This window comes from Suillus clintonianus, assembly GCF_016758775.1.
Source record: "Suillus clintonianus strain FC179 chromosome Unknown DEU56scaffold_92, whole genome shotgun sequence".
In the NCBI taxonomy this organism is placed as follows: domain Eukaryota; kingdom Fungi; phylum Basidiomycota; class Agaricomycetes; order Boletales; family Suillaceae; genus Suillus; species Suillus clintonianus.
In genome coordinates, this window is record NW_024539316.1 from 77539 (window position 1) to 97354 (window position 19816).

The 19816-nt window shown below is 46.8% G+C and overlaps 7 protein-coding genes across 7 annotated transcripts; 3 read left to right on the forward strand and 4 right to left on the reverse strand.

Moving 5' to 3' along the window:
• Positions 1-88: 88 nt before the first annotated feature.
• DEU56DRAFT_983395 (uncharacterized protein) lies at positions 89-2032 on the forward strand. Its single transcript, XM_041359947.1, has 3 exons — positions 89-340; positions 399-1798; positions 1858-2032. The coding sequence occupies exons 1-2, from the start codon at positions 116-118 to the stop codon at positions 1782-1784; spliced, it is 1611 nt and encodes a 536-aa protein (XP_041204307.1). The 5' UTR covers positions 89-115; the 3' UTR covers positions 1785-1798; positions 1858-2032.
• A 3-nt stretch (positions 2033-2035) lies between these two features.
• Positions 2036-4386, forward strand: DEU56DRAFT_826037 (uncharacterized protein). The gene is made up of 3 exons (XM_041354321.1): positions 2036-2678; positions 2741-3532; positions 3558-4386. The coding sequence occupies exons 1-3, from the start codon at positions 2391-2393 to the stop codon at positions 4269-4271; spliced, it is 1794 nt and encodes a 597-aa protein (XP_041204308.1). The 5' UTR covers positions 2036-2390; the 3' UTR covers positions 4272-4386.
• On the reverse strand, positions 4387-5836 carry DEU56DRAFT_983397 (uncharacterized protein). The gene is made up of 10 exons (XM_041359948.1): positions 5642-5836; positions 5498-5595; positions 5368-5447; positions 5310-5317; positions 5100-5249; positions 5034-5049; positions 4938-4980; positions 4876-4884; positions 4791-4828; positions 4387-4741 (listed from the first exon to the last, which is right to left on the reverse strand). The coding sequence occupies exons 1-10, from the start codon at positions 5724-5726 to the stop codon at positions 4588-4590; spliced, it is 681 nt and encodes a 226-aa protein (XP_041204309.1). The 5' UTR covers positions 5727-5836; the 3' UTR covers positions 4387-4587.
• A 2573-nt stretch (positions 5837-8409) lies between these two features.
• DEU56DRAFT_873169 (S-adenosyl-L-methionine-dependent methyltransferase) lies at positions 8410-10297 on the forward strand (the record flags this gene model as incomplete). Its single annotated transcript, XM_041355842.1, has 12 exons — positions 8410-8658; positions 8704-8884; positions 8946-9181; positions 9231-9245; positions 9296-9356; positions 9410-9549; positions 9613-9717; positions 9776-9872; positions 9935-9965; positions 9989-9992; positions 10042-10163; positions 10216-10297. The coding sequence occupies 12 exons, from the start codon at positions 8410-8412 to the stop codon at positions 10295-10297; spliced, it is 1323 nt and encodes a 440-aa protein (XP_041204310.1).
• A 532-nt stretch (positions 10298-10829) lies between these two features.
• DEU56DRAFT_586503 (uncharacterized protein) lies at positions 10830-12761 on the reverse strand. Its single transcript, XM_041346947.1, has 13 exons — positions 12547-12761; positions 12454-12494; positions 12244-12401; positions 12070-12190; positions 11924-12021; positions 11800-11876; positions 11743-11750; positions 11534-11680; positions 11468-11483; positions 11371-11413; positions 11305-11313; positions 11209-11246; positions 10830-11155 (listed from the first exon to the last, which is right to left on the reverse strand). The coding sequence occupies exons 1-13, from the start codon at positions 12573-12575 to the stop codon at positions 10999-11001; spliced, it is 942 nt and encodes a 313-aa protein (XP_041204311.1). The 5' UTR covers positions 12576-12761; the 3' UTR covers positions 10830-10998.
• Positions 12762-14200: 1439 nt separating this feature from the next.
• DEU56DRAFT_826099 (uncharacterized protein) lies at positions 14201-16030 on the reverse strand. Its single transcript, XM_041354322.1, has 13 exons — positions 15809-16030; positions 15704-15738; positions 15491-15651; positions 15318-15381; positions 15174-15271; positions 15042-15121; positions 14984-14991; positions 14797-14934; positions 14730-14745; positions 14633-14675; positions 14573-14581; positions 14482-14519; positions 14201-14432 (listed from the first exon to the last, which is right to left on the reverse strand). The coding sequence occupies exons 1-13, from the start codon at positions 15838-15840 to the stop codon at positions 14303-14305; spliced, it is 852 nt and encodes a 283-aa protein (XP_041204312.1). The 5' UTR covers positions 15841-16030; the 3' UTR covers positions 14201-14302.
• A 1752-nt stretch (positions 16031-17782) lies between these two features.
• Positions 17783-19233, reverse strand: DEU56DRAFT_586876 (uncharacterized protein). Its single transcript, XM_041346948.1, has 11 exons — positions 19075-19233; positions 18902-19016; positions 18761-18855; positions 18629-18708; positions 18570-18577; positions 18371-18508; positions 18305-18320; positions 18208-18250; positions 18146-18154; positions 18053-18090; positions 17783-17995 (listed from the first exon to the last, which is right to left on the reverse strand). Exons 2-11 carry the CDS (start codon positions 18945-18947, stop codon positions 17839-17841), a joined length of 630 nt encoding a protein of 209 aa, XP_041204313.1. The 5' UTR covers positions 18948-19016; positions 19075-19233; the 3' UTR covers positions 17783-17838.
• Between the last annotated feature and the right edge of the window lie 583 nt (positions 19234-19816).

Consider the following 19816-nt stretch of genomic DNA (forward strand, 5'->3'; position numbering starts at 1 on the left):
ACATCATGACCAACGGTGAGCTGAGTCTGAATAATGCCAGGTACAAGCAAGACCAAACAAGTAACCTTGAACCTTGAAGTTAGGACTACGAGTCGTCCCCGGATCCTTACATGCAATGCATAGATTGTTTTTCGTGCCAGAGCTACTCATTATAATTTGCGAACAACTGTATGACGAAGATGATCTCCCAAACGCTTCCAAAGAGGCTCTAGCACGTCTTTCCAGAACCTGCAAGGCCTTTCATGTTGTGGCATTGAATGCTCTCTGGTCAAACCTCGATGGTGTTGCGCCCCTAGTACAGTGCCTGCCTGCAGAAGTCACTCGATTTTATTGGGACCTGGTACGTCGTTTTTATATACTTTAGCATTTAACACGCAGAGTGCTTATCATCTCCTCAGCCTCTAGGTACAGCAAAGGTTGGTATAGCGCGGACACCTCAAAAAGCAGAATGGGACATCATTCAAGGCTATGCTAGACGTGTCCAACATCTGCGTGTATCAAACCCCCGTCGATTTGTGGAACTATCCGTCATTTTTACACTTTCCCGTCCACCTACCACGTCCCCACTGTTCCCGAATCTACGTTTGCTCGTCTGGAATGACAACAGACCTCAAACAATGGGCTTCTTACGAACTCTATGTGGACCCCTTCTGACATCCCTCACGTTTGATTGCTCGACTGCTCGGTGGGATATAGTTGCATTTGCAAGATTGATTAGTGTGCCCGCCATTTGCCCTGCTGTCAAAGTTGTCGCCCTTCCCTCCAGCACTCGTTATCCCAAAATTCCAGACATGCTTCTCGCATGGAGCCACCTCGAGGAGGTCACATGTGGTGAAATCGATGCAGACATATTTTGTCATCTCGTCAAACAAACCTGCTTGCGAAAACTTGCATTCAAGTTGTCACAATCCATCTCTCAAAGTCTTACAGACAGCCCTCCATTTCCGCAAGCTTTTTCGCGCGTCCGTGAACTGGAAGTTCATGCACCTGACCTATCTTCTTTGATCGAGTTCATGCAGAAACTGCAGATACGTCCCACATCTGTTCGCGCTCAAGTGCATGCTGGTCCAACTCCTTCTGACATGAGAGCATTTATCGCCTTTTTCACGGAGCATTACGTTGGCGTCAAGCTGCAGAATGTCTCATTAAAGAGTCTGCCTTGTAAACGAATGCCCTCTCTGGCCCAACCTCCGCCGCTGCCAGTTGATGGACGGTCGTACCACACTGGCATCCATGGCAATGATCTCATGCCTCTCACCCAGTTCGGAAGCATTGACACCCTAACAATTGACGTGAATTGCAGTATACATCTTGCGGACGAAGACCTGGCGTCTTTTGCGTCTGCATGGCCTCGCCTTCGGACCTTTAGTATCAACAAAACGCATGGTTGGGTCCTAAAATCTGACATCACCCAGATTGGCTTGCTCGAGATGCTTCAACGTTGCCCCGAACTCCAGACTCTTTGTATTGCAATCAATACCGACACATTCACAGAGGTGCCTTTAGAACGCCCAGGAGGAGGAATCCAAAACAGGAATATCCGGACACTGGCTTTCGCAGACTCAGCCATCCAACCTCACGCAACCACCGTAGTCGCTGCATTCCTGTCCGATGTTTTCCCCAGACTCAATGAGGTAACAGCTTGGAAGTCGGATCAAATGCGCACCCGACGGGACGCAAATGGCGTGGACCCTAGTACGGCGTACGCCATTCGTTGGGAAGGTGTTTCTCAAAATGCCAAGGGAATGATCAGAATTCGACAGCAGGAAAGGAGGTGGCGCTGAAACGAACAAACCAGGTGCGATTTATGCTTAAGGATTTGATTCCATGGGGTTTGACTGATTTGGCCGTCATCAGTGGCCTGATTCTTAAATAAATGACCTATGACTTTCTCAGTCCGAGGTTCAGGAATTTCTGGGAAAACGGTCGGCCAAGTCTTATTTACTTAAGGTGCAGTTACGGTAGACTCGAACTATGACTCTGATGTTTTGCCCGGTATGAATGAATGTGCAAACCAATATGGCGATTTCAAGGAAGGTTCGCCATGCGACAAACAATCATTGAATTCGGCTGAGTCGATCGATTCAGTGTTCAAACCTCAGAATGATCAATCCTAATCAATCCAGGATGGATATATTTTAACTGTGATCAGCGGATTTGGGCATTCATTGAATCTGGGGGCGCAAATGGATGTGAGAGACTGAGAGTCGGAGGGACATTGGCACATACATATATTAGACCTTAACAAACATCCTTCAATACCATTCCTTACACGAGAAACCCTTTCCCCTCCAAGTCTACTACAGTACTACACAATTACTGACACATTTTCGAGCCTTGCCCATCTGTTGATCGCGTAGGTTCAATATCGGTGCGCGTCTGAGACGGAAATGGATTCAGAAGGAGCCGATGGCAACTTTCAATACGTGTCGCATTCGCCACCACAACACGCGCGAATGCACAGACTTTTCCTTATCCAAGAGCTTCTCTATATCATATGTGAACATGTGCGGAATGACCACACCAGCAGTATTGTCGCAGGAAGAACTCTTGCTTCTCTCGCTAGAACCTCCACGGTCTTCCATCATGTGGCCACCAGTGCTTTATGGTCGCGATTGGACGGACTCGCTCCATTACTACGATCATTTGATCTCCATTTTGCCTCACTGGATGCCGCGGTACGTTTTTTGCCCTCGATGTGTGATGTGACAGGTGATCCAAACTTCGAGAATTTATGTAGGCAAGGCCACAACCCGCGTTAACGCTTCGGAGGCCACTCCGAATAGCAGAATGGGAGAAACTTCGCAGCCTTGCACATCGTGTAGAGCACTTGTGCGTCCATGACCCTACTCGGCCACTAGACGTCTCAACCGTTTGCTATCTTTCCCACCCTCCAACAACGTCACCTTTGTTTCCGAGATTGAAGTCAATCCTCTGGAATGACGATAGAGCAGAGACCTTCTCGTTCATTCGCACGCTTTCTGGGCCCACAATTACTTCCCTGGCAATACGCATTTCAAATGATAGTCGTACATGGCGTGTACTCGAGCTTGGCATATTGGCTTCGCTGCCCTACCTTTTCCCCAACGTTACAGAAGTGACCCTGCCCACCAACGCTCTTTCCAATGCCTTTCGCACTATGTCAGAGGCCCTTTGCGCGTGGAAAAATCTCGCAGAGATCAAATGTGGGGCAATTGAGCTCACTGCACTTGCGCATCTAGCCAAACAACCAGCTCTTCGCAAGCTTTCATTCAATATGCTCAACAACCCGGCACTCGGAATATCTTTGCCTTCAGGGGCATTTTCATGTGTCCGCGATTTCGAGATTCACGCAGCGAATCTGTCTTTCCTAGAAACATTCATTAACAGCGTTGAAGGATCGTCCGCTTCTCTGCACGTGCTCGTGGACACCAACCCGCCATTTACTAGTATCACTTCATTTTTTACTGCTCTCAGGCGGTTCACGAATACTCAGTTGCAAGATCTCAGCCTACGATGGATGACCCCCGCCAAGTCCTCGGGTAATGGCAATGTATCCACAGCAATTATATCCACAGATGCATGTACTCGCTCATCCACAGGCCCCACATGTAGGAACTTATGTGACACCTCCCATTAATATGATGGGTCATCCGTTTCATGTACATTTGGGCTTCCAGCATCCGCTTCCCCCGAATGGAACTCACGTTTTGCCTTTGGGCGGCGTTTCAACTGTCATATCACCTCCTACAAGTCAAACTCTCACTTCGCGCGACTTTATGCCCCTTGCCTGCTTTGGAAACCTAGGCAGAATAGACATCAATGTCGATCACAATATACACCTGGATGATGACAGCCTCGGGTTGCTAGTCTCTGCATGGCCCCACCTCTATTCCTTCTCCCTCAATGACACTGCTGGATGGCGCGTCAAGTCTGGCATCACTCAGATAGGCCTTATCGCGATGATTGAGTGTTGCCCCAATCTCGAGAAGCTTTGCATCGCTTTGAACACGGATGCATTCATAGAGGTGCCATCAGACCGGGAAGGGATAGAGAACACAGCCATGCAAACTCTAGGTCTCGCTGATTCCCTTATCGAGGCGCGCGCCACCGTAGCAGTCGCAGCGTTTCTCTCCGACATCTTCCCGAACCTCACCGCCATCGTCGCATGGGATTCGGCGGCAATGAGTCGGCGCCTCAACGCAGGGATATATGCTGAGCGGTGGATGCATGTCTCTGAGCAGGTGCGCGGGATGAACAGGGTCCGGGCGCAGGAAAGGAGATGGTGGTAGAGTGACGATGATGGCGAAAGTGAGGCATGTGCTTTATCTCAGGTTTGACATGTAGTATTCCACTTGAACGCGTCGACTGATATGCCAGACGATATTGTCCTTACGAAATTCGTGGGTAGTACCTAAAGGTGTCTGCCTCACAGTGATGAGTGAATGACACCCAGGGGGTACATATGTCAATGAAGCTGAGGCCAAAGCTCTCCATTGAGCTGGGTCATCTGACGGTTTACCTTAGACTACTACGGCACGTATCTGCATGAACATCAAACAACATTCGAAGAAGCTCAGACGCACGCAAGGCTCGCTCGACACGAATTCAATAGGAAATCAAGGACTGTTCGTGAATAGATACCCTGGTAGTAAGGACATATGATTCGCGGTTATCATCCTGAACGAGAGTGGTGAAAATGCCAGTGTCGATAGATTTGTGCAGGTTAAGCATAAGTCGAGATACGAGAGTCACGGACATGCTGGGGGCAATGTGAAAATCAATTCGTCTTCATCGCAACAACTACTTACCAGCTGGTAAATGAGGCCAGAGTGGTTTTGCTGATATCCTGGCCAGTCGTCAGGAAATAGTTACAATATGTGGGTGTGTGCTCACTGAACCAAACTGAACCAAGGTGTGAGCGTGCGACTCCACCGATATTTAATTCATTGACTCACGTAGAACGCCAGGATGTTTGGTATATTAGATAGTGACATCACTCTGAAGGAATACGGATCAGATTCACTCGAATCACATTTCACTGGCAACCTCACGCAAAATACATCGCACCTGCGTTCGCTTGGATCAGTAGTTGCGATCCTAATGCAACGGAAATTTACCATCTTGGAATATGATATCAATAATGTTTCTCCTGCACATAAGCAGAGACGGTGACCGCAGCAATCCTTTAGTTTTGAAAATCCTGGACACTGTGAGGATAAAGATAAGTGATTCGTAGGCAAATAGGGCCACCCAGGCCAGGCCAGGACCTGCAAACGGAAAAGTCATGGTATCATGTTCCATGCAAATTTGACCCAGAATTCACTAACTGGCGGGTCTGCGACAATGTTTGAGCAGGCGCGCGGAACAGTGCAGAAGATGGCATACGTCGTTGCATCATATGATTCATAGCAATCAACTCCTGGCACGATGATCATAATGCTTGAATGATTTCCAAACATTCCCGCCTACAAACTATCAGTACTCCCAGAGTATAGCATTCTATGTAAACACGTACAGAAGCTACTCCCGCAAGAGTGATGACGGCGACGACCATCCAAGCCAGCAGGCGCTTGCTACGGCCGTAGAGAGCATACGTGCGAAGTGTCAATATGACTGGAAATTTCAGTACACGCAGTTCTCGCCGTATGAATCAACTCACAGCAAACAATGAATTGTTGGAAAAAAATAAGCAGTTCTCTGGATATCCAATATTTCGCACAGCTAGAATTTTTTGAGCAAAACATCAAAGATTGAAGAACCAAAGTTGAAACCTCTGTAGAAATAAGTTGTGAGCCTGCAAGTTAGATACACGCACAACGAAATCATATAACCTCATCTGAAACGGGTAGGAAATTAATCAATAAGGAATAGATATTGCTGAGCAGAGCGACATAGCGATTGATCAGAAATAACATTGCAGATAGTCCTTTCGGACGACACCAAATGAAAGTGATTTCTTGTGTGAGGGTCGCCATATGATCATACATTAAGATACCTGGAATATATTGTCATTATCCTGAGCGCAAAGACAAAATTTGGCCTAGTACTGTTTGCCACGAGAACGGCGTACGAGTGCATTAAACTGGGAATATTGAATCGCCATCAGAACATGCAGTCACTGAATCCATACGTATATCACTCACATTTGCTGTGTTTCAGTAGTCTGATTCTCCATTACAACGAGGCAAAACACAACGAAGGAAGGGCTAGGAAGGGTATCGATGAGAGAATGCTGGCGCGATAGGTGCTACGTATACAAGTATGCAAGGAAAACACAGTCACACACGGTTAACGTCACGAAGCAGTTGGTGAGTCCAGAGCGTATGATGCTGTGCATGAATTTTCCCTGGCACATCAGACTGTCAGTGTAGCGCATGGATATGGATGATCTTTGATCCAAGAATTAAGCTGTTCCTTACGACAAGGCTATTTCTGGCATTCTGCTGGAACACAGTGATCAATCGATGACATTTCCAGTGCATTTCGTGTAAACTTGTAACGATCTGAACAGGAGGAAGCTCCAAGGACCTCCAGGGACCCATGAGAATTTAATCCACGATAACACGGCTCGATTTGCGACCATAACTTGAAATTGGACCCCAGAAGAATGATAGGGGCCCGAGAAACGTTGAGCCGTGGATGAGATTCAAGACAGATCAGATTTCTCGCACATCAATGTGATGATACGGGGAGGTCGTTGCAAGGTCGACCCTACACGAAAAAGTCTATATTTAAACAGATTTAAACACGGGCTATTCCTTTGTTCCGTCAGACAGACGCTCCACTCGCTGGATTCGGCTTCACCAAACTGCAAGCAGTCCGGCAATGCGCGAACCCAAACGTCCTCGAGATCACCACAAGCGGAAATCATATTCTCTGTCGAACGAGTGAGCGCTAGTGTCATCCAGCGGAATTGAAGGATGTGGCATGTGTTAACATGCGAGACTCGAGTTAGTTTCTATAAAATAGATCCTAGCTGAGTATGTTCTAAAGAACAACAAAAGTTCGACAGCAACTTTATATAGTTTCTGTTGATGGTCCGTGCGTGGAAAATCTGTGTGCGACAAGCAAAGAATCGGCATTTACCGGAACGACTGGACCGTTCTCCTTTCATGGGAGAGCGACGAGCAGATTTAGTGCAGAGTACAACTTCCAACATTTAAGGTGCTCGTTCAGTGTCGGAATTGACTCTGAAGCCGATTCAAGGGCAGCTTCCAGCAGGTCTCGGGCCCCCGCATGTTCTGACGAAGAGTCCGATACTACACATGCTCTCCCAGGCCAAGTTACCCACCCCATGTCGCAGAGGATATAGTCTCACCCAAACCTTACAAGATTTTACTACCCAGCATCCGATATTCCAGTGCCTTCACCCATACCATCCTCGCTATAAATATTGATTCCCATCCGGAGAATAAGTAGCCAAACACCCCTTTCGCATCGCCGAACTTACAGTTACACTCCCTGAATCCAGAACATCTAGTCTGCAAATTAGAATACTATTCCCATTCTCTCTCGGCACCTGGCCAACAACCCTTTGTTCAAAACTAGAGCCACTTGATGGTCATGATGCTGGGTCGACCCGTGGGACCTCGATAAAGATGATCAGGCAGACGGCTTGACGCCATGGGATGGGCCGCGGCAGTGCTATGAGGTTTTTGACTTACGCTAAATGTCGATCATGAGAGATGTTATACTCACCCCTGCTTTCGTTCTGTATTTTGCATGGATTACTTTTTGGTGAGATTTTGCATTTACATGGGACTCATGGTTAGTACTGAGATGACTCGGACCGACCATCCCTTCTCCACTTTTTCGATGTCAAGTTAAAGACCTACTTTACTCACAAGGCAGATAATATTTGCCAGCATAAGCCATTGCACATCAGACGAAAACACCAGACTACTACTCACGATGGCGTATATAACCATCGACATCTGCGTGTGTCTGTATCAAAGGCATTCGCTGGTGACAGTTGTGGGCCGATCCAACCTCGTCGCAGTGACAAGCAGGGGGGTTGCCATAGTCAGACCATTCAAGAAGGGAGACAGTCATTCTTTCTTGATAATGGCGCTGCGATATCGGTCACCAACAAAAGGATTTGAAAAAAACCTTCGCTACCATGGCGAGCCACTCCATCATGGTCTGACTAAAGATAAGCAGCACCGCTCACTCTTTTCGTCTGCCGTCGTAGCCGTCTGTTTCAGTTTCCGGAGCCAGTTGTTTCATATAGACCGAGGTGTATATGAAGAAAGAATAACTGTCTGCCTTCATCAAGATCCGACTACGTGATACTAAAGATAAGCGGCACTGCTGACTCTTTTCGTTTGTTTCAGTTTGGAGCCGGTATGGCGCCCAGGGAGCATAAAATCCGAACGTTCGCTAACGGGAGAACCATATAATTTTCTCTCTCTTCATATCTACCCCAAAATGACGGAATTCACTGAACCCGAGGCCAAGCTTGAAGCTCTCTTGGGCATCATCAACTCCTCTGCACGCCAAGCAATCGCGGAATACAAGAAAACTGGACACGGGGTGCCTAGTGCAGACGCAACCACCTTCCACCCCCTCGACTTGGCGACAGATACGCTCGCCCTCAAGAAGGCCACTAGGCTGCTCGAGGGTGCATACCACCAGCTGAGCGCAATACTGGCTCCTCCCCAACACACGGTGATGAACGTGAGTGCTGATCGCAGATGATAACTCTAGTACTCATTTACTCAGTTCGTTTTTAATTACAATTGGGCATGTACGAACGTTGCCTTGCGAGCACACATTGCGGATGTTCTGGAACAACACCCGGAAGGTCTTAGCGTGGATAGGATTGCTGATGCAGTCGGCCTTGACGAGAGCAAGACTGCACGCATCTTACGAGCGTTATCCCTCATGGGTTGCTTTAAAGAAGGTAAGATGCATACTGTTGACGGAGAATTATATCTGAAGCCTTGCGGCAACATGTTCAACAGTCAAACGAGACGTCTTCGCAAACACCCGACTGTCCCTCATACTCAAGTCAGCAAACAACACTGGGTGTTACGCACATTATCATTCCCGGGACGTCTCCAAATATGCCGGAGTTCTCTATGAGACTATGATTGACGAAGAATTTTCAAGATCCCATGAGGTTGACAAAGCACCTCGAGTATTTGCCTGCAGGAAAGAGGGTATGGAGGAGAGTTTCTGGGAAATGATGAAAAATGACGTGAGCTTTCTACCACACTCCCGTTCCCTGCCTTTGACACATTTTCTAGGATGAGAGACGCGATGTATGTGCGGAGTCATCTATACATGATTGCCGGCTCATATTCATGTATAGATATTTCACAGAGGCTTGATTGGCCACAGCGAGATGATGGGCACTTCTTCAGTTCTGCATCGTAAGCCATCACCGTTTTTAATCGTCAACATGATTTTAAAGCAGCTCTATTAGAATACAATTGGGGCGATGTATCCTCTGTGGTGGATGTCGGCTCTGGCATTGGAGCGTTTTCCATGCCTCTGGCGAAAATGTTCCCTCATCTCAGAATAACCAATCATGATCTCCCGGAAGTTATGGTACAGGCACGGAATGTGAGTACATACATCCAGAGCCATTCCAGCGCAGCGAGCACGTAGCTCATGATATCCTATTAGGCATGGGAGGAGAATGTTCCTGAGGCTCTACTCGACGGGCGCGTGGAGTTCGTGCCAATCAATTTTTTCGAGGACATACCTGTTGCTGGGAAGGATGTCTACTATGTAAGAGCCTACATTTGTAATCACCCATCACCAGAAACTCTATCATCTTATTATATAGTTGAGGCACATTATCCACAACTGGCCAGACGCTGAGGCAACGACGATCCTCCATAATATTCGCAAGGCTATGGGACCAAACAGCGTAGTGCTAATTCGTGAGTCTATTGCGATCTAATGTGGTATTTCTCCAAGGGCTATGTCTTGTACTAGATGATAGCGTCCTCTTCCACTCATTCCAAGAACCTGGCGTAGGAACTGCTGACGGGTTAAGCGTTGTGAGTCTCAGAGTACAGCCTGATGTATTTCTGAATTCATGATTGCCAGGCCCCTGAACCTATGTTACCGAACTTCGGAGCAGGCAGTCACAGAGTGTACCAGATAGACCTGACCATGTGGTTCCTTCTGAATTCCAAGGAACGAACCTTGGATGAGTTCAAGACTATTGCGCAAGTTTCATCTTTGACACATTGGTGATGATTGATTGATGATAATTCACAGGGCGGCGGCTGGTCTAGCGCTCACCCAAGTTTATGATCTCGTAGAAACAATGGTCATTGAGTTCAGAATCGCTCAGAACTGATGTCAAGTTTTTCAAATACGTAGTATATGTCCATTGTACATTTCGCTTCCTGAATCGATTGTGCCAGCCATAATCCAATGAAGACCACGACAGCGACAAAGCAGGTTTAAAAGAAGTAAAGCAGACTATAGCAAGTCAAATAACGATGGGCGAGCGGAGGCGCGATGTTGAAAGTTCACGAAGCACCATCCTTGAATGACTGCCATGAGCGTCGACGGATGACACCGTTTGGCATTTTTGGCGTCCACCTACCTGTTATCTATTGCGAGACGAAACACGATGTGTTCGGTCAGCCCTTCCAGAAGATCGTCGCTCAGTCGGGCAATATAACTAACCTAGGCTAGAGGAAAACATCCTAATTTGATTGTGGAGCTTGCGTCGACACTGTATACCCGACCAGGCAACCTGACCGCTCGTTTTGCGAACCGTAGGTTGCATCTGCCTTGTACCGTATTTTCCCCCTTGTCGGTGACGGTGCCTCCTTGTCAATTGTCGTCTCATTGCTTCCACTGGACCCGCAACAGATAATCGCTTCCCACAGCTCCTAGCGCCATCTGACGGTGTCCATCTTACTGTTTCAAATGCGCGATCGAATGGACGCGGTTCCGTCTCTGCAGATCTGGGCACTCCCCTAACATTCATTAACACTTTCCAGTTCCGATAAGAATATCCGCATCCAGAAACATAAACATGATATTAACCTAGCAATAGTGAGAGGAAATCGCGGACTGTACGTTGACCCTGGTGGTGAGGACAGCAGAACCGTGGTCATCATCCTGGATGAAGATGGGGAGAATACCAGTGTCGATAGATTTGTGAAGGTTAAGCACCAGCCGAGAGACAAGAGTCACGGACATGCTGGAGGGCATAGTCAAAAAGACGATCCGTTGTTTATCGCACCAAATACTCACCAGTTAGTAAATGTAGCCAGACTGCCTCTAGCGATATCCTTGGCAATCGTCAGCAGACAATTAACCAAATTATAAGATACGGGCGTGTATACTTACCGGACCACACTGAACAAAAGTGTGAGTGTGAGTGTGCGACTCGAACAATATCATTCATTGACTCACGTAGTACGTTAGGATGTTGGGTAGATTAATCAATGTTATCGCACTAAAGGAATGCGGATCAGATTCATTTGAATCACTCTTTCACTGGCAACCTCACGCAAAATACATTGCACCTGCGTTCGCTTGGATCAGTGATTACAATACTGGTGCAACGAAAGATTACCATCTTGAAATATAATATCAATTATATTTCTCCTTGACATTACCAGAGATAACCGCATCAATCCTCTAGTTTTGCATATCCTGGACACTGTGAGGACAAAGATGAGTGATTCGTAGAAACACAGGGCCATCCATGTCATCCCATGGGCTGCGATTGAATAAAATCATGACATTAGTTTTGCATGTAGATCTGACTTCGAATTCACTGACGAATAACTCTGCAACATCTTTTGAGCAAAGCGCAGAGCGGTGGATAAAGCGGCGTACGTTTCTGTATATGATTCATAGCAGTAAACTCCTGCCAAGAAGTTCGCAGTGCTTGGATAGTGCCCAAAAGTTCCCGCCTAGAAACGATCAGCAGACTCCAGAGTACAAAATTTTACACACGTACAAAAGTTAATCCCGCAAGAGCAAGGACGATGATTATCATCCAAGTAAGGAGGGACTGGCTACGGCCGTAGAGAGCATAAGTGCGAAGGGTCAATATGACTGAAATTTTCAGTATACGTAATTCTTGCGCAAGAAAGTTCTACTCACGGCAAATAAAGATTTGTTGACAAAAATGAACAGTTTCCTGTATAGCAAATATTTCGGACAGCTGGAATTTTGTTGAGCAAAACAAACCGACAGCCAAGAACCAGAGTTTAAACCTCGAACTCTGTGGGAATAAGCTGTGAGGCTGGCAGTTACAAACAATCATAGAAACTCAACTGAAATATGGAGGAAATAAAATAACGAGGCATATATATTGCCGAGCAAAGCAACATAGCGATTGAGCAGAAATAAGATTGAAGAGAGTGCTTTCGGACGACACCAAATGAAAGCGATTTCTTCTGTGAGGGTCATGATATGGTCGTACATCAGGATACCTAGGACATTGTGTTATCGTCCTGAGGAAAAGATAAAAAGCATAGTATGTACTGTTTGCCACGAGAACGGCGTACAGCTTGAAATTCATGGACCTGAGAATGTTGAGCCGCATGCATTAGGACAGGTATTGAGTGTGTTACTCACATCTGCTGCGTTTCATAATTAGCCTCCATTACGATGAAGAATACAACAGAAAAACGGCGTTGAGAATGGAGTACTATATATCAGGCGTAAGACCCTGTTAACGTTCCTTCTCGAACCGACGTCATCTAGATCTGTCGAGTGTAGTATGTATGAGAGTTACACACGCGGATAACGTCATGAGTTGATTGATGATCATGGTAGTACTGACTGCGTACAGACAGGTATAATTTTCACGCTTTATAGATCTGTTTCTTGTGTAAATTACCACGCTTCAATCCATGTCATGAACTTATCTTTGGGACCCATTACCACTGACCAACATTCCGAACAGGGCAAGGCCTTGCTCGACACCTCCAAAACAAATGGCAAAAGGTGCGCGTGTGCGAGACACAAATAGATCCGATGATACCGGTGCCGATAATCGCTACTTCGTGGCGCAAACCTCACACTCACCGTGATGGTCCGCGGGAGTCAGGGATACATCGATGTAGTGTTGTTGTGCATAGAATTTTCTTGGCACATAAATCAGTATATCATATATGGATCTTGTGACGATTAAAGAAGCAGACTTACAAGGCTGTTATGCCTTGCAAAGACCATTTCCACTGTAGTGGTTACGAGGGATTCAAACAAAACAAAAGTTAGCGACACAATAGAAAATAGGCCTTACGAGGCCAGCCTGAGAATAGAACCGAGGGCCGTAGGTCCGCAAGATCAACCGCGCGAAGACGACCGAGCAACTTAAAAGAAGCCGGAGTAAGACTCCAGAGTCCAGCGAGATCCAGCGCGGGTGCGATAGGAGCCTGAATGCAAGAGCTGTCGCAGCCTGCGAGTCGTATGTGGTAGTGCGACTTGGTAGCAAAACGCAACCGACCCCGGGCCTGGTTCGCGGGACTCGGACGTGTCCATGTCACGTGTAGCACGAGTTAGAAAATTCAATATGTCATGTGATGTCTGGATTCGGAAATTTTGGTGATGCTTGTCCTTGATCTTGCTGTCGCGATCGTGGGCAAGCCAATATGTTCGACGTTCTTCGACTACGGGTTATTTGGTTTTATTCATCGGACACTATCATACGGCGCATCGCTTACGTTAGTCACTGTGCCTTGTTCTAGTATTTGGCGTCCAATTGCACAAGCACTACCACTAAGAGCTACGGAGGCCCCTGCGCGGCACTGACTCGGAATCTGTGGCTCACAATGTGGACGAGGAGGTCAGCTTAATCCACCTACTTATGTTGTGGTTAAAATATACCATAATCGTCGCAGATCCTTCTCATCTACACAGCTCCGAACCACAGACCACTCGATCTGATAGGATCAGATGGATTCCGCGGCCTATGACACATTATTCTCGCCAGGACGTCCTGACTATCCGGTTCGAACCAATCGCATTATCACATCCGACATTGTCTCCTTCTTAAGTCGCTGAAGATAAGCCTACGCCAAAGTCATGAAAGGACAAGTCCGCAAGGACAACATATGTGGCGATGAGACTCTTTGGTGCACTTTTTCTAGCGCAGCGGCGTGGTGGGGATACAAGAGAATCGCTTGGGATCACAATATCATCGCGCGAGTCAAGGTCATGGCTTCTGTCGATGACATGATAGACATCAGAATGCACAGACGCAATCCCGTCTCTGCATATCTGGGCGCCCTCGAGATGACAATAATTAACGCTTCCCATTTTTAAGAAGAATCTCCGCAATCAGAAACAGAACCTACTATTGAACTAGCTATAGTGAGGAAATTGCGGACTATACATTGACTCTGCTGGTAAGGACAGCGGAGCCGGAGTCGTCATCCGGGATGAGGGAGGAGGAAATACCAGTGTCAATAGGTTTATGCAGGTTAAGTACCAGCCGAGAGATGAGAGTCACGGACATGCTGAGGGCATAGTCAGAATCAATTCGTATTTATCACACCAAATGCTCACCAGCTAGTAAATGTAGCCAGACTGCCTCTGATGGTATCCTTGCCAGTCGTCAGTGATAGCCAGTGTAGTCATAAGAAGCGAGTGTGCTCACTGAACCACACTGAACGCAACGTGTGAGCATGTGGCTCGAATATTGTATTTGTTAACTCACGTAGAACGTCAGGATGTTTGGTATATTAAACACTGTCATCGCTCTGAAGGAATGCGGATCAGATTCACTCGAATCACGATTTCACTAACACGCTCACACGAAATATATCGCACCTGTGTTTTTTCGGATCAGTATTTGCGAAACTGATGCAACATAAAATTTACCATCTTGGAATATGATGTCGAGAATATTTCTCCTGGACATTACCAGAGACAATCCTTTAGTGTTACATATCCTGAAAACTGTGAGGGCAAAGATGAGCAATTCGTAGACGAATAGTGACGCCCATGCCAGCCCAGGACCTGCAATTGGATAAAGTCATGACATCATGTTCCCATGCAATTCACTGACTGACGGCTCTGTAACAAATTCTGAGCAAGCGCATAGAACAGAGAAGAAGATGACGTACGTCTCTGTTGTATATGATTCATAGCAACCAAATCCTGGCACGCCGACTGCAGTGCTTAAAGAATGTCCAGATGATCCGGCCTAGAAACGATCAGTAAAGCCCAGAGTGCAAAATTTAACACGACCCACGTACCAAAGCTAATCCCACAAGAGCAAAGCTGATTATTACCATCCAAGTAATCAGGCGCTTGCTGCAGCCGTAGAGCGCGTAAGTACGAAGAGTCAACATGACTGTAAATTTTAGTATGTGAAGTTCTCGACATCAAAGTCTACTCACAGCAAACAATGATTTGTTGAACAAAAATAAGGAGTTCTCTGGATAACAAATATTTTGGACAGCTAGGTTTTGTTGAGCGAAAACAAGGGATCAAAAAAGGATCGAAGTTGAACCTCTGTGAAAATAAGTCATGAGACTGCCAGTTGGAAACATGCATAACAAAATCAAAGAACCTCTGAACCAGGCAGGGAATTAATCGATAAGACATATATATTGCTGAGCAGAGCGAAATAGCGATTGACGAGAAATAATATTGCAAATGGTGCTTTCGGACAACACCAAATGAAAGTGATTTCTTCCGTGAGGGTCGCGACATGGTCGTACATCAGGACACCTAGAATAACATGTCATCATCCTGATCAGGGCCAAGGTAAAAACCCTAGTACTGTTTGCCACAAGAAGGGCGTATAAATTCATCGACCTGGAAATGTTCAAGGTGAGTCGCCATCAGAATACATAGTAAACTTTATGCGTGTCACGGCATTACTCACATCTGCGGCTGCGTTTCACTAGCAGTATCCATTACGTTGAGGGCAAATACGAGAGAAGCACGGTGTTGAGCACATCTGGTGCAGTATTATATGCGGTGAGTAACAGCCCTGTCAACTTGAACGTTCCTTCTCGTGTGCTATGGAAGGCACAGTTGCACGGGACATCGACGGTCGGACGATCCTGTACTGTCATAATCACTGCCATCAGAAACTCGGCAATGATTTCCATCCATTGACCTGCGTCCAACTCTGGCTCACGTTTCACACGATCAATCTGTGTGGCCCACGTGACTCACTGATGCGAAGAGCGCAACTCTTTGCATCCAAGTTACGTGGATACATTCCTCGCGATCATACCTTGTGCACAGACCTCACCATCCCCGTCCTTCACCGAGTATTTTCAGTGAACCGCATGCTCCTCGCGCCTATTCTGGTTTAGCTGAACCTCCCGCAGACGTATAAATACAGCTCATGTATGTTCCTACTATAACAGAACTCAGACATTGATTCCCGCTCAAAAGCACGTCAGAAAGCCTCTAAGGCTGTCTAAGCCCTCATCTCACTTCATTTAGTCCTTTCAAGCTTCACGTCATCACAAACGTGTCTGATTTCCGCCGGTTCTCGAGACCGTTCCCTTTCGTACTCGTTATCAGCCTTACACACTCCTCTCTCCCTGTCCATCTTCCCTGTTTCCCAGACTCCAGTCCCACACCAGAAACTCAGTCTTATTTAACATGAAAGTATGCGCCGTACACGCCCTCTGAGATAGAGATTAGCTATGACCGATACCACTGCGCAACCGCTAGTCTCGGTCTCTCCGCAGCACCGACACACGGGCAACTAGCAAGCTCTAGCTGAGGTCAAGATGATGAGACAGAAGAAGGGCCTGAAATCTGGGGCGCCATTACAAAGGGCAAGGTGCGTGTATCCGTTGATTGTGACAACTCAGCTCGTGGGAAATAGTTTCATAGGCGTCTCTCTAAAGCTCCTCTAGGCCAAGCACAAGCCGGGGTTTTGAGCCTAAGCCAGGCCCACAGACGTTCTTGCTTGTCCGTCCATGGGATCGTCGCCTCCTTGGGCTGCCCGACTTTGCAGACGATGCGGAGAGCGTAGGGGATTGGTCCGAGCCCGGGGCTCCGTTAGATGACTCTGACGAGTCCTCCGGCTGTTTGCCTGTAGAAGAGGAGTTGGTTCATTCGGAATCTCACTCACGAGCGTTATTGATGGTTCGTCTTGGACAGCCTTTGGCGCTTTTATGCTAGCGGAGCAGCACGGCGGAGAATGCAGGAGGATTGCGTCGGATCATGGTGTCATTGCGCCAGTCAGAGACGTGGCATCTGATCACGATAAGATGGAGATATCGGGACACTATGTAGCCGTAAAGGTTCTTTGAGAGCGAAATCTCTGAGCGGGTTTGTGCCTTGACATTCTAGGCCGTCCTACATGATTGATACCCTTTCATCCTCCATATTAACCTGCCTGGGTGCTCCGTTTTACGCTCGTAAAACATGATGTTTGCAAACACAGAAATCCCACGGTGTTGGTATTTCATCCCGCTTGGTCAACGATGTCCACCTGATGAACCGCGACTAAGGATTTCTCTAGCCAATCGAGTTCAAGTTCACCAACAATCGCTCACTGGTACCACCAGAATGGAAGGCGCAGTGTCTTTTTTTCATCAATTTCTCACTATTCATGTAATCGTAACACGACCAAGTCAGATCTCACTTGAACAAACCCCACCCCAAACCAACTACTAACAGAAAAAGGGGAGAGCTGTGACTGCCGTTCACATTTTTCATATGACAGACTCCTTGGCCATGCCATGAACGAATGGTACATGTGTGACTGAGGCCAAGGCCCCCCACTGACCTTATAACGCCATCTCACGGTCTCTAGTTGCTGTTTCAAACGCACGATCGAATGGATGCGGTTCCGTCTCTACAGATCTGGGCACTCTCCTGACATTCATTAACACTTTCCAGTTCCGAAAAGAATATTCGCATACAGAAACATAAGATAATATTAACCTAGCAATAGTGAGAGGAAATCACAGACTGTACATTGACTCTAGTGGTAAGGACAGCGGAGCTGGGACCGTCATCATTGATCAGTGTGGACAAAATGCCAGCGTCGATAGATTTGTGTAGGTTAAGCATGAGCCGAGAGACAAGAGTCACGGACATGCTAGAGGGCATAGTCAATATCGATCCGTGTATATCATATATCACACCAAATACTCGCCAGCTTGTAAATGTAGCCAGACTGCCTCTGGTAGTATCCTTGCCAGTCGTCAGCAATAGTCAGTTTAATCATAGGAAGCGGGTGTGTGCTCACTGGACCACACTGAAACAAGGTGTGAGTGAACGACTCGATCAATGTTTCATTCATTGACTCACGTAGTATGTCAGGATGTTGGGTATATTAATCAATGTCATCACCCTGAATGAATGCGGGTCAGATCCACTGGAATGACCATTTCACTAGCAACCTCACGCAAAATACATTATACCTGTGTTCGCTTGGATCAGTGTTTACAATGCCGACGCAGCGAAAAATTACCATCTTGGAATATGATATCAAGAATAGTTCTCCTCGACATTCCCAGGGACAGTCCTCTAGTTTTGCATAACATGCAAACTGTGAGGACAAAGATGAGCAATTCGTAGACAAATAGTGTCACCCATCCCAACCCAGGACCTGAAATTGAACAAAGTCATGACATCATGTACTACTGAAATCCGACTCGGAATTCACTAACTGACGGCTCTGCAACAATTTTTTGAGAGAGCGCGCAGAACGGTGAGGCAAATTACGTACATGCCTATTGTATATGATCCATAGCAATTTAATCCTGGAATGGCGATCATAGTGTTTGAATGGAGACTGAACGTTCCCGCCTTTAAAACAATCAGTAGACTCCAGAGTACAAAGGTTTATGCGAGCACATACAGTTACTCCCCCAAGAGCACAGACGATGATTATCATCCAAGCAAGGAGGCGCTTGCTACGGTAGTAGAGAGCATAAGTGCGAAGAGTCAATATAACTGGAAATGTCAGTACGTGTAGTTCTCGCTATGGAATTCCACTCACGACAAACGAGAACTTGTTGGAGAAAGAAGAGCAATTCTCTGGACATTAAAAATTTCGGACAGCTAGTATTTTATTGAGCAAAACAACAGATGTTGAAAATAAAGAGTTGAAACCTCTGCAAAAATAGGTCGTGAGCCTACCAGCTGAGTACGTGCGTAACGAAACCATCGAACCTCATCTGAAATGGGTATGAAATACACAAATAAGACATAGATATTGCCGAGCAGAGCGACATAGCGATTGACGAGAAACAATATTGCAGATAGTGTTTTTGGACGACACCAAACGAAAGAAATTTCTTCTGTGAGAGTCGCCATATGGTCGTACATCAGGATAGCTAGAATATCGTGTTATCGTCCTGAGGCAAAGGTAAAAAGTCACAATACTGTCTGCCACGAGAACGGCGCAAAACTTGAAGTTCACCGACCTGGGAATGTTCAAGGTTAATCACCATCAGGACACATAGTAAGCCTATGCGTGGATTACTCACATCTGCTGCACTTCACTAGAATCCATCATGACGAGGCAAAATAACAACAGAGGAAGGGTGTTGACGAGAAGTCTGGCGCAGTATATAGCCTACCAGCCCTGAAGGCCTGACATTTAGCCTCGTAATTGTCCGATATGATCAGGGTGCTATGCATGCAAGGCACACATAGTTACTACACACGACTAACGTCACGGAAATTGACGTGTCGAACATATCGCCAGCCATCCCCCGTGGATGATGATAAGATGTCGTACCGCAGGTGCCTCCGGCGGGTTCCTTGTCCATCCGGGGCCAAGGCGCAGGGTGAGCATCCTTGGGACCCAGGGACCCGCCAGGGGGCCATTCTGAATCTGAAACAAGGCATCTTGTTCAGAACTTGAAGCGATGTACACTGGATGAAATATGAAACGCATGCGACGGATACG

Excerpts from the sequence above, each read along its gene's own strand:
- DEU56DRAFT_983395 (XM_041359947.1), top strand. The coding sequence starts at position 116 with ATGCATAGATTGTTTTTCGTGCCAGAGCTACTCATTATAATTTGCGAA. Across the intron at positions 341-398 it reads CTCGATTTTATTGGGACCTG|CCTCTAGGTACAGCAAAGGT; the intron begins GTACGTCGTTTT and ends TCATCTCCTCAG.
- DEU56DRAFT_826099 (XM_041354322.1), bottom strand. The coding sequence starts at position 15,840 with ATGGATACTGCTAGTGAAACGCAGCCGCAGAT. Across the intron at positions 15,272-15,317 it reads TCAACAAATCATTGTTTGCT|TCATGTTGACTCTTCGTACT; the intron begins GTGAGTAGACTT and ends TAAAATTTACAG. Across the intron at positions 15,122-15,173 it reads CTCTTGTGGGATTAGCTTTG|GCCGGATCATCTGGACATTC; the intron begins GTACGTGGGTCG and ends GATCGTTTCTAG.
- DEU56DRAFT_826037 (XM_041354321.1), top strand. The coding sequence starts at position 2,391 with ATGGATTCAGAAGGAGCCGATGGCAACTTTCAATACGTGTCGCATTCG. Across the intron at positions 2,679-2,740 it reads TTGCCTCACTGGATGCCGCG|GCAAGGCCACAACCCGCGTT; the intron begins GTACGTTTTTTG and ends GAATTTATGTAG. Across the intron at positions 3,533-3,557 it reads AGTCCTCGGGTAATGGCAAT|ATGCATGTACTCGCTCATCC; the intron begins GTATCCACAGCA and ends TTATATCCACAG.
- DEU56DRAFT_586503 (XM_041346947.1), bottom strand. The coding sequence starts at position 12,575 with ATGGAGGCTAATTATGAAACGCAGCAGAT. Across the intron at positions 12,402-12,453 it reads CGCCGTTCTCGTGGCAAACA|GTATCCTGATGTACGACCAT; the intron begins GTACATACTATG and ends ACAATGTCCTAG. Across the intron at positions 12,022-12,069 it reads TCAACAAATCTTTATTTGCC|TCATATTGACCCTTCGCACT; the intron begins GTGAGTAGAACT and ends TGAAAATTTCAG.
- DEU56DRAFT_983397 (XM_041359948.1), bottom strand. The coding sequence starts at position 5,726 with ATGTTTTGCTCAAAAAATTCTAGCTGTGCGAAATATTGGATATCCAGA. Across the intron at positions 5,596-5,641 it reads CCAACAATTCATTGTTTGCT|TCATATTGACACTTCGCACG; the intron begins GTGAGTTGATTC and ends TGAAATTTCCAG. Across the intron at positions 4,742-4,790 it reads CTGGCCTCATTTACCAGCTG|CATGTCCGTGACTCTCGTAT; the intron begins GTAAGTAGTTGT and ends CATTGCCCCCAG.
- DEU56DRAFT_586876 (XM_041346948.1), bottom strand. The coding sequence starts at position 18,947 with ATGTCCAGAGAATTGCTCTTCTTTCTCCAACAAGTTCTCGTTTGTC. Across the intron at positions 18,856-18,901 it reads CCAACAAGTTCTCGTTTGTC|TTATATTGACTCTTCGCACT; the intron begins GTGAGTGGAATT and ends TGACATTTCCAG. Across the intron at positions 17,996-18,052 it reads CTGGCTACATTTACAAGCTG|CATGTCCGTGACTCTTGTCT; the intron begins GCGAGTATTTGG and ends TATGCCCTCTAG.